Source organism: Hirsutella rhossiliensis (assembly GCF_020360975.1).
Source record: "Hirsutella rhossiliensis strain HR02 chromosome Unknown scaffold00001, whole genome shotgun sequence".
Lineage (NCBI taxonomy): Eukaryota > Fungi > Ascomycota > Sordariomycetes > Hypocreales > Ophiocordycipitaceae > Hirsutella > Hirsutella rhossiliensis.
In genome coordinates, this window is record NW_025408667.1 from 1,026,102 (window position 1) to 1,038,091 (window position 11,990).

An 11,990-nucleotide genomic window follows, 5' to 3' on the forward strand; every position below is an offset into this window, starting at 1 on the left:
GTAGTACTAGTTCCTATCTATATAGTAGGTAGAAAGCTAATATTCTATAAGACTCTTTAACTACTATTCGGTCTATAAGGATTACTTAGTTAAGGTATTTAATCTACTTACCCTTTTTCTCTACTATTTTTATAAGTGCTATTATTAACCTTTAGTACCCTTATTTTACTACCGCGTTCGCCTTTAAATTATATACTAAAGTTTAAATAACTTTAACGCCTATATCCTCTAAGATATACTTAAAGTCTTTCTTTATTTCGGGCCCTCTATTAATTATAGCGTATAGTATTACGCTATACTTATAAATAATAAAGAGTATAAATTTAGTTATAGCTCTTATAGTAATTTCCTTAACTAGGGTTACTTCTACTTATTTAGTAAGGTCGTCTCGTACTTTTATAAGGTATAAATACCTATAATTAGATAGTATATACTAGCTATCGAAGTAAATCTTACTTATAGGGTAGCTAGGCGCGGTCGCGGTTATAACTTCCTAGGGTCTCTTAGTCGTAAAGTATTAGCATTCTTTATAGGAAGAGATTACGCTATAAATATCGTTCTAAAGGCTAGCCTACTAATACCTATTCTTTATAAACGTATATATAACTTATTATCCTTTATATCCTATTTACGCGTAGTACTTTACGATAATCCTTTTCTATTCTTTTAGGTCGTCTACGACTAGTATAGGCCCCCTTTCTTCCTTCTTAGGGAGTCGCTAAAGCTTCTAATCTTTAACGTAGAAATTTAGACTCTTTAGATATAGCTTCCTATAGTCTTATTTAAAAAGGCCCTCCGGCCGTTTTAACGTTTAAAGTCTATAATTATCCTCGATTCCTTTAAGTAGTCCCTTTATAGCTTAGTCCCTTATACTACGTTTAAGTAAAAGTCTATAAATTCTTTAATATCGCCTTCTATTTCCCTATCTAATATATTAAAAGGTCCTTTAGGCTTTCTTAAGAGTCCGTCGGCTACGCTATTCTTCTTACCTTCGACGTATTATATAGTAAAGTTAAAGAGGAAAATATAGCTTATCTAGTAAGTTATTATAGCTCTAAGGACGTCTTTAAGGGCACCTTTTAGTTAATTAACTAGGACCTATACGTTAGTTTCTAGGATAAAATATACGCTATATAGGTATATTCTTAGTCTCTTAAGCGCACTTAATATAGCCCTATACTCCCTCTTTATCGCATCGTATTTAGCTTCTATTAATAACTATATTTTACTTTCGAACCTTATAAGGCGCTTCTTTCTATTAACGATTTATATTAAGACTGCCCCCTAGCCGAGTAGACTAGCATTATATATTAAAATAATATCTCCTCTTCTTAGGCCGACGTCGAGGGATACTAGAAAGACTAGATTAGTAATAGCTTCTTTAAGGGCAGCTATCGCTTTTACTTATTCGTCTCCTTATTCCTAATAGACTTCTTTCTTTAGTAGGTCTATAAGGGGTTTTACTAAGATAGCGAACTATCTAATCTAGATTCGATAGTATCTTATAATACTAAGGAAAGCTCTAATATATATTATATTAAGGCATCTTATCTATTCCTTAATTTTAATAACTTTAGCTTCTATAGGGCACCTTTTATTTATTCTATAAATATAACTAATAACTTCGGTTACTTACTAGTAGAATTTCGATTTAGCCCTTATAATCGTATAACTAAAGAGTTTAATATTAACTAGGACTTTATTAAGGTTAATAAAGTATTTAAAGATAAATCTCCTTACTTTTAGCGCTACCTCTTTATTATTATACGTTATATTAGGCCCCTTAATACTTATATTAGCAAGGAAATTCCTATAGATATTTAGTATAAGGTCTTATAGGATTCTTTATATTATCCTTATAAATTAGCCGACTAAGTTTATAGCCCTTTAAGGGAGTATATATATACGTAAGAGGCTAATAAGTATCGCGAATATCGTTAAGTTACGGCTTTTAATATTAAGAGGGATCTAATTATAGCCTAAAAAAAGGTCTAAGAGGGAAAGGATCTTATATATTGAGAAGTAGTCGCTAAACTTATCTATATTCGGCGGTAGGTTTATATCTCTTATTATAATAGTATTTATACGTATAGTAGAATTAATTAAGCGTAGTCCTCTATCTTTCTTTACTACTAGAAAAAAAGGGTTCCTATAGGGCCTATGCCCTTCTTTAAGGACTCCTATTTCTAGTTTAATTTTAAGGATATTAATAACTTTCTACTTTATTACTTTTAGGATTAAGATTAAGGCTACTTACTACGCCTTATATTTTATTATCCTAATAACCTATAGGGGGGCTATAGCTAAGTCGACTTTACTTCTTTCTATAAAGTCCTAGGATAACGCTACTTCCTTATTAAATAGAATACTATCGAAGATCCGGATTTCTACTTCTATAAAAAAGCCCTTAAATTATTCGTAAATTGCTTTAAGTCTTTCTTATATTAGCCGCTTTCCTTTCTATATACTTAAGAATTTTCCTATTAAGTATTCCGGGTAGGGTCTAGGCTATATCTTATCTTTAATAGTGTTTTATTTAGTTTTCTTTTAGTTAAGGTCCCCTTCTAGCGTTAAGCCGTTTAATAAAGCATCGTTAATAGGGTTAATCTTATCTACTTTTCTTTTAAAGAGAGTATTAACTCTTAGATTATATAATCTAATAGGTCGTTTCCTCCCTATCTTAACTTTAACCTTCTAAATCTTTCTAAACTTCTTTCTAGCTCTAATGATATTTTTCTTAAATTCTCCTATAGCCTCTATAACTATAACTTTAATAATCTCTTTTACTATCTTAGATCTAATAGCTAGAATCGCTTTATCTCATTCGTCTATAATTAATTACTATTATACTAGTGCTATTAAGGGCTCGTTTACGCTAGCGTAGGCTAGGTTAGGGACTTAGTTAGCGCCCCCTCTATAACTAAGGATCTTACCTCCTAGTAAGAGAATCTTAGCCGTTAGGGTATCTATAAGGGGTTCTCTCCGTAATTATTAGGTAGCTCCTAGGTTATCTTCTTTAACTTCTATTACTAAAGCCTAAAAAAAATTTCTTAGGAGCTAGGTAGCTATTTCCTATATAGTCTCCTCGAGCTTTAGTCTTTTATATATATCTTTATTAACTATTAAGGTCGTAGTCTAAAAGGATTTTACTATATCGACCTCGTTCGGAAGTTCCTATTTAATAGCTCCTACCGCTAGCGTAACTACCTAGATAGTACCGATTTAATATTTAACCTATATATCGCCGTTCCTTAGAGAATAATTAAATAATATACGCGCGGCTCTAATAAATAGTATGCCTAAGATAAAGGGGACTAAGACTCCGTTTAGCGTAATATAAAGATAGATTAGTATCTAGGCCGTGCTTAGATAAAGATTAGTCTCTACCTCCCTAACTATATCTATAGGGGACCTAGTATACGCCGTTATTAATGCTCTTATCGGTAGGATTTTAAGCCTATATACGTTTATATATCTTTTAGTAATAAGGTTTCCTTTAAACCTAGTATCGATTAGGGCGCTTAGAACTTTAGCTTTCTAGCTACCGAGCTATACTTAAATATAGGGTAGGTCTTATATATACTTAAGCGAGCGGAAAGGTATAAGGACCGTATTTATATATATTATAGGAATCGCTATAAGGTCTTCTAGAGTTATCTCCTAGTATCTTATTAAGAGTGCTACTTCCTATATAATAAATTTATCTTTCTTTAGTCTTATTACCTCTAGAGTTTATTAATTAAATAGTCCTTAGGCTAGTTATATTACGCTAATCGTATTAGTTATAAACCTAACTTTCTTTAGTACTTATTAGACTTTAAGGCACTTATAATCCGATTCTTTATAAGTAAGGTAAGTAAGCTTAATTAGTTCGACCTAGTATTCTTTGTTTTATTCTTCGACTTATACTAAAGCTACCGCGAGTTTTCCTTATAGATATTTAAGGAGGAGTAAACTACTCTCTATATTATCTTCGGCTACTTTTATAACTATTATCGTAGCTCTATAAGGTCTTATATTACTCTTTACTTTCTCTAAGGTCTAGAATTTAGTATTTTCTATACCTTAGGCTATATCTATATATCTTATACTAAGTCTCTTACTTAGTTAAGGAATAAAGTTAATTAGGTAATTTAAAAGGATCGGGATTCTTTTATATATAATTTCTCTAACGATTTTATCTATAAGTCTATCGAACTTCTTATCTAAATCTACTTTATATCTATAGTATATAGGGATAATCTTTAGGCTAGTTTTTACTATTCTCGTTATCTCTATTTCCTCTACGTTCTCTACTTCTAGATTCCTTAGCTTCTACTTATATAGGCTTCTATATTTCTAGAACTAGTCTAAGAAACTAGATTCTCTTTTACTAGTAGCTTAATTTAAGTAAGATAGTATAACTATAGCTTTAACTTATTTTATAAGTAGTAATATAAAGGAGTCTAGCTATATATCTACCTAGTATACGATAAGCCTTTAAATATATATACTTATTTAAGAAAACCTATTAGTAAGTACTAGGGGAATTACGCTTCCGTTATCTTTTCTTTTAAGGTAAAGAGTCCCGTTTACTACTTTATATATTATAAATCCGATCTTATAGTCCTAAGAGTATACCTCGTACTTATTAGGGTAGTATCTTTCTTTACCGTAATAGAAGTATCTCCTAGGCTAGTTAAAAGCATTAACCTAAAACTATATATATTAATTAGATAGGTAGTAAAATCCGATAGTATTTATACTACCTCCTCGTCTATAACTTAAAGAGTAGCCTCTACTACTAACGCGTCTTTATTCCCTATTAAGCTAGTTAAATATCTACTCTTACTAGCGAGTAAGGTTAATCTTTATATCTTTAAAGGCTCTTATTAAGTCTAAGATCTCCTTTATAGGCTATCTAGGTTTCTTATCTATTTTCTTTAACTCTTTAAGAAGTTTTTCTTCGCCCTTATTAGATTTAGCTTCCTCTATTACTTCGTTAATTTCCCTAAAGAGCTAGTCTTTCTTTAGGTTCTTAAGCTTCTAATTATAGACTTTAGATACTATATCTTATCGCTTAACGTCTTAGTAAGGTGCTAAGTAGTTATTAATTATATAGATAAGGCTTTTATATAAGAGTTTCGAGATAACTTTAGATATCTTCCCGTTTCTCTCTATAACGTTAATAATAAGCTCCTTTAGTATTATATAGTAAATAAAGTATAACTAGACTATAGATTCTTCCTAGCTATTAGGTTATACCTTATACTATAAGTATAAGTAGAGACTAAGCTATTCTATAACTTCTATAATAGTCTTAGGCTTTTTAGTATTATAATAGTCTAAGCGGTCGTTAGTAGTTTCTAGTTATTTAATATTATATATATAGTAGTATTAAAGGAGTCTCTTCTTTACTTCTTCTTAGGTAAGTCCGTTTATAAGAATTTTAATAGTAGGGGCTTATATAAAGGAGATATAGACTTTAAGCTAGTCTATTTTATCCTTATTATAGATATGGTTAATGCGTATCTCTTATTCGAACTTCTTAAGGAATTTAGTTATGTTTTTACTATTAAATTTACTAATAGGTAAGAGTTATAGTTAGCGGAGTCTTCCTATAAGGTTATCTTAGCTTCTAGCGAGTATATCTTTAAGTCTATTAGTAATCTTATTAATATCTACCTTAATTTTCTTTATATCGCTAGTAGTAGGATTAGATAATCCCTCTTAATAGCTAACGTTTCTAGATATAGTATACCCGTAGATTATAAGGTTACGAAATTTAGAGTTAGAGTTTTTAGAGTTAAAGGATATCTTATTATAACTATCTTATTACTTACTTTCTTATTTATTAGCGGGAGGTAAGCGTTCTCTATAAGCTACTACGTAAAGGAGAGCTAAGGTTAAGGTTATTAAGGTATCCCTCGTTAATACCTATATTAGTATTATTAGTACGTATATAAGTAAGAGGTCTCGGTAGGGTTCTAGAACGGTCTAGATTACGCTATTATTATTATTTATATCTTTTAAAGTATTATATAAGGATTATAGTTTCTTAACTAAGTCGCTAGTATTAGGGGTTATAGGGCCGATAATAGGAGCTTAGGGTTTTTTAGTATTAGCTTATTACTTTTCCTTTACTACTAGCGAAGGCATTATCTAATTATTTATTTCCCGGTAAGTCTATCGCCTTATTAGGTCCCTAACTCTAGCTATTAAGGTAGTTATCTTAAGGTATATAAGCAAAAGCGGAATTTTAGGAAATTAAGGAATCACGTAAGACTACGTAATAGAGGGGAAGAAGGAGTATAAGGTAGGATTTTCAACGGAATTTATTAGTAGTGTATTAGTGTATGGAAGAGGTGTTAAAGTTAATAATTCTCTATCTATCTACCAGCGGACATGCTGTCTTATATAGATAATTGTAGCTGAACGGAAGAACCTTTCGGAACCAGATTTAGGCTGCCGTATAGCCCTAAGACTAGGGAATTCCGTGATATCTCGAGTGAATCTAGAAGTGTCTTGGTTCCACTGATATTTGTGTTTAGAGGAGGTTGGTCGTGCCGGTGTTCTTAAGAGGTCTTAGCTAGCATTCTAAGCTAGCTCTGTTCCTTCGATTCCCGATTGTACGATAACCGGCAACCCGTTTAATGCATAATAACATGCAAAATAACGAGCGATTCTTGCTCTATAGGATAAGATTTTGTCTATAATTAATATACTACTTATTAGCTTATATAATCGGGAGAGTATATTATAGCTGCTTTATTTATAGTAGGAACACCGTTCCTTATAAGTTGCTACTTTAATTATTAAATCCCTAGATTTTATTTTTTCTAAATAGTACTATCGTCCTCCGGGTATTCTCGGCTTCGTAAAGCTACTCGTCGCTATATAAATAAAACGGAACAACGAGTTTACGCCTTAGAGACTAGTTTTAACGGGGACGAGGGCATATACCTAAAGCACGCGTAGTATATAGCTAAGGATTAGTAGAGCAATTAACTATATAATTATCTAATTATCGGTCCTATATATAGCTCTAAGGGCCTTAGGTTATAAATATAAGTCTTAGAGATTTCTTTACTCTATACCTCTTTATCTCTACTAGAGTCGCGTAACTAGCGGCCTCTACTTTAAAGGGGAAAAACAAAAATTTTAAATTAACTATAATTAAGGAAGATACTTAATTAGATAATTAAGGTCTTTATAAAGCCTTTAAGTATACTTTAAAGGAGGTAAGAAAAGGGGGGGGGGGCGCTAAGGGTCTTATCCCTTTAACGGGCTAATATCTATAGGGGTGCGATCTTACCCGTTAAACTATCCTTATCTTTCCTTTCTTAAGGGTATATATCTACTAGTCTCCTTTAGTTTAAGGGGGGTTATCTTATTTACTAGACCCTCTTTAGCTTAGCCGCTATTTACGCTACTTAATTAGTATAGGCGGCGAAGCTTAATATAGGGAGGTTAATTATAGCTAACGCCTCGTAGAGCTAGATTCCTAGAGCCCCCTCTAGGAAGACGATCTAAACGTTATATAGCTAGGACCCCTTTTTAGCCTTAAAGAGTCTCTACTTAAACTTTAGGAGGAACGCTATAAACGTTTAACTCTCCCCTTATTTTATTATCTAGATCGCCGCCGCTATATATAACTAGATATCTATATTAAAGTATATTAAGTCGAGGTACTTTAAGAATTCCTATTAATTATAGCCCCTCTCCGCCCTTATTCTATAGTATATAGCGACCGTTTATTATAGCCTAGCGTCTAAGTAGTTATAAATAAGGTAAAAGATTTCCTTTAAGCTTAAGAAGAATTCTTTATCGATCTTATACTTTTCTTATATATATTATACTTATAAGGTATAATGCCTTTATTACCCGTTAAATTTTCTTAGGCTTAGGAGAGGCTTCTTATAGATATTCTTCCTTATTATTCTTACCTTAGTTATTAGTATCGCTGCCCCCCTTATCGCCCTTAAGGGCGGTATTAAACTACTTATCTCGCCCTTAGCCCCCTTTTATATACCTATCCTTATCGGTTTATTTATCCTTTAATATATCCTCTTAATCTAGCTAATTAGTTCCTATATCTTTAGTTAGCTCTATATTACTTAATACCTTATCTTTACCTCTCTTACTTATAGTAAGAGTATCGCTTACTTTATTATTAGCCGGGCGTTAGGCCCTCTTATCGCTACTCCCGGCCGTCCTTAGGCCTATTCTCCTCCCTCTAAGTTATCGGGATATCTATATTATATCCTTTAGGTCCGATCTCTCTCTAGGCTTTATAGCCTTATTTAAAAGGAGCTTTAAATATATTAAGGGGCCGGCGTATACTTAGTATAGTAGTATAGGGCCGAATAATTATTTATTTAAAGCTAAGGAGAAAGAAGGAAAACTCTATCCTAGTCGTAACGGCTATCTATCTTCCTTAGTCCCTAGCTCGACCTATATTCGGGTGCTATTCGGCCTAAGTTCGGGTCGAGCTCTATCCATACGTAGGTCTACTTTAGCCCGACTTTAGTACGGTCGCTATAATATAACCTTAGCCCTCTACGGGCGTAGCCCGTAATAATAGCTATAACTTTTATAGAGCTAGCAAGCTACCTATAAGACTAATAGGGCCTTATCTAGTAAATAGATAGGATTTCCTATATAGTTAAGGAGGTACAAGTAACCCCCTTAACTCTTTAAATTTAGGCTATTAGCTACCTATAGCGTATTATAACCACCCTAGGAGTCGAATAATAAACTAACTAGCTAGCGTAGCTTCCGGAATAGGTTTTTAACCCTCGCTAATTCGCCTAGCGGGGACCTATAACCGGGCTTATAACTCTTAAGCTAGTAAAATACCGCTATACTATGCAAAATAAGGGCACCCCCGATAGAGGTGTTACTAACGCGTATTATAGGCCCTTGTCCTAACAGGAACCCTGTCAAGGGAGGCTACTCGTGCCCGCCCCCACTTTAAGGGGATTAAAAGTGGGTGAGCTAAAGCGAATCCTCTTAAAGTGGGGGCGGGCACGAGTACGTGAAACATACTCCGCTGGGCCGGTTCCTTTAATTCCGACTTAAGCGGGGGTTATAAATCGTCCGATATGCGTTGACTCCAATCTAACTCTCAGCAAGCTGAGAGCGCGGGCGGAAGGATAAGGGCAGGCACAATTAAGTCTAAACGATGATATATGTTTTCTATCTATTTGGGCGACATTGAGGGGGTATTTATACGAATAGATACCCATATGGGACCCGTGGAGGCCCTAAATCAGGGCCAATTCCCGTGTATCGTGTGCGGATTAGACCCTCAGTCTGCTCCCTCTGACAGTAACCTTTGCAATATCATGAAACTGGCCCACCCATGCAATAGAGTTAAAGCGCTCGACCCTACGCACGAACCCAACGACTGCGCACCAATCATCTCCGTGCTTCCAACTCTCTTCTCCCTCCAACACCCATCCTTATACCATCCAGTCTTCCTGTTTATGTTCGTGGCCGACTGAGCACATTTGTTCGTGTCCACCGCATCTGGCCGCCCCAAATCCTTCAGCCTTCATCCCCCCATAATGGAGTGACTATGAAATCGCCGCCGTGCTTCATGTTTCCAGCTTTGGCAGATGGCCTACATAACTTGGATGCCAATATTGTTCGGCTTCATGTTGCTGGTGATTGAATGGATGGCTCACGAGTCACTGTTCCTCAACCTACCTCCACTTAAGCAAATCTATCCACGTTTTCAATAAACCAATCCATGACGCCGGTTTACGCGTTAGCTTGGTCCCTATGTGGTCACAGTGTTAGCTTATTTTGTATGGCTCGTTTGTTGATCGATAGTCACGTGTGTGTACACTCGCTTTCTACTTCGCCGCCGAGTTCCTGGTGAGCTTGTTGTAACTTACTCATGACGCCGATGGTCCTTGAAACAGCATCCTAAGCTCTCGTCCGTCATTACACTATAACAAGCAGCACGCTGCGTTGCTGACGACGCTAGAAACCTACAGGGGAAGCCGGGATAGCGGAAATTAGTACGTATGGAATGGATGAATGAAACGAGCTCTCATGGCTGCTTTTATCTCAACGTTATGCGTCAACACCACACAAGTCGCCAAACCACCCCGCCCGCCCGCATAACGCAATACCCGCTATGGTATATTACCTGTTCGAGGCAGCGGAGCAATCTGCCACCTACGTTCTAGATAGTGAGGCTGCTGAGGCATAAAATTCTCGCATTCATGCAAACCCATCCCGTCCGCCCCCGAGGACCATGGCCCTTGTTGAGCTGGGCCAACTATCTATCTGGACCTATGATGGCCAATCTATTCTTAATAGTAAAATGAAAGTGGGGAGCTTCTAGAATGCATAGGACACGGAAGAGGCATATTGGCATGATACTTGAAACGAGTTGTGGGGAGCCGTACGTTGTCCACTGCCTTGAGGCTCACTGACCAGCAATCACTGGACGGGCCCGGTTGAGTAAAGGCAACTTGGTCACGTTTCTACTGGGGGTGGCTGATTCTATAAAAGGCACCGCTCTGAATTACATTCCTTGGTTGTTGAACTACTACCGCTCTTTGTTATCTTCGTTCGGTCTTGGATTTTCTCTTCACCCATTCTTTACTTTTACCACCATCTTCATTACACACAAGATGCGTTCCACTACTCTCCTTACTCTAGCGCTGCCGCTCATTGCGGCCTTCTCTCTGCACGAGGCGACGCCCAAACGGAACAATGAGAAGCGTTGGAAGCCCTCACAGGGCGAACTGGACGGGACCATCTGGAATGAGCGCCCGGAAGCCGAGTCCGGAGCCAAATGGAACGTCAAGTATTGGAATCCTCGCAAGGGCGTGATGGACGGGACTGCGTGGGATGGCCCGCCCGACGAGGTGGATGGCTCCAAATGGAGCAAAGCGTCCGGCAATGATCGCTCGAAGCGTCCTATTCCTCAAAGCCCGAACCCTCCGGTTGTGTCTCCGTTGAAGGGCTCGGCTGGAGCGCGGCCGGTTGAGTCGCAGCCGGTCGAGCCGCAGCCCCCGACCGTCGAGGATAGATTCGGGGACTCGAATGTAGACACCGGCCATGACGGTGGCAACGTGTCGCCACCTTCCGGCTCGACTCGGCTTCCCGAACCAACGCCTGAACAAGAAGATAGTGCCTCTGAGGACAATTCGGTCGGCACCGGTGGCGAGTATATGGCCATCGTCAACAAGTGGCGCAAGAAGATGAGCCTAGAGGAACTCAAGCACGACCAGAAGCTCGAGAGCAACGCCCGCCGGACAAGCAGCCAGAGCGGCGGTCAGCTGACGCACTATCTCTTCCCCGGGTCTATAGGGCAGGTCATGGCACCTGGCAAAGAGAACGACTTTGAGCGCGTCTTCGTCGGCGGCTGGTTGTGCGAGCTGCCAAACCTGTCAGGTCTCGGCAGCATCTGCAAATCGATGAGCAAGGGGTGGATGTACAACACCGTGAGCCATGCCGAGCTCCTCACCTCGACCAAGCACTCTAAGATTGGGTGCGGCTTCGAGCACGGCATCTGGACCTGCGACTTGGCCTGAGGTCGATGGTGATTCACGATGCGTCCCCTCTGAACGTGACTACTCAATCTCAACAGAAAATACCGGGTTGGACGGTCACGATGGCCTCAAATTGGTGAGCTATCCGAGGAGCCATTTGACACGGATTGGGGCAAAGCATGCACGAATTTCTTCAAGTTGAGTGTATACTAGCTTATCAAGCACCTTCTTGGCTTCCTTCGCTGTGCCTGCATTGAGATCTTGTAAGGAGGTACTCTAAGCTAGACAACGGATTCAACTCTTCCTGCCGTGAAAGCGCATGCAGGACCTCCTATTGAGATCATCTTGTCGTCGAATTCGGTGATTGGTCTTGAGAGATTCGTATAAAGAGCTGCAAAAATTCCGTGCGTTTGTTCACTCACTTTATAGTGAGGCCTGAATTCGCAGGCGGCAGTGACGGGCTGCAGCCCTGCCTGATCAAGACTGCAATGCACTTTG

The 11,990-nt window shown here is 37.7% G+C and overlaps 1 protein-coding gene across 1 annotated transcript; it reads left to right on the forward strand.

Annotated features, from left to right (window-relative positions):
• Nucleotides 1-10,628: 10,628 nt before the first annotated feature.
• HRG_00125 (cysteine-rich secretory protein family domain-containing protein) lies at nt 10,629-11,534 on the forward strand (the record flags this gene model as incomplete). The annotated part of the gene is made up of 1 exon (XM_044858596.1): nt 10,629-11,534. One exon carries the CDS (start codon nt 10,629-10,631, stop codon nt 11,532-11,534), a length of 906 nt encoding a protein of 301 aa, XP_044724996.1.
• Between the last annotated feature and the right edge of the window lie 456 nt (nt 11,535-11,990).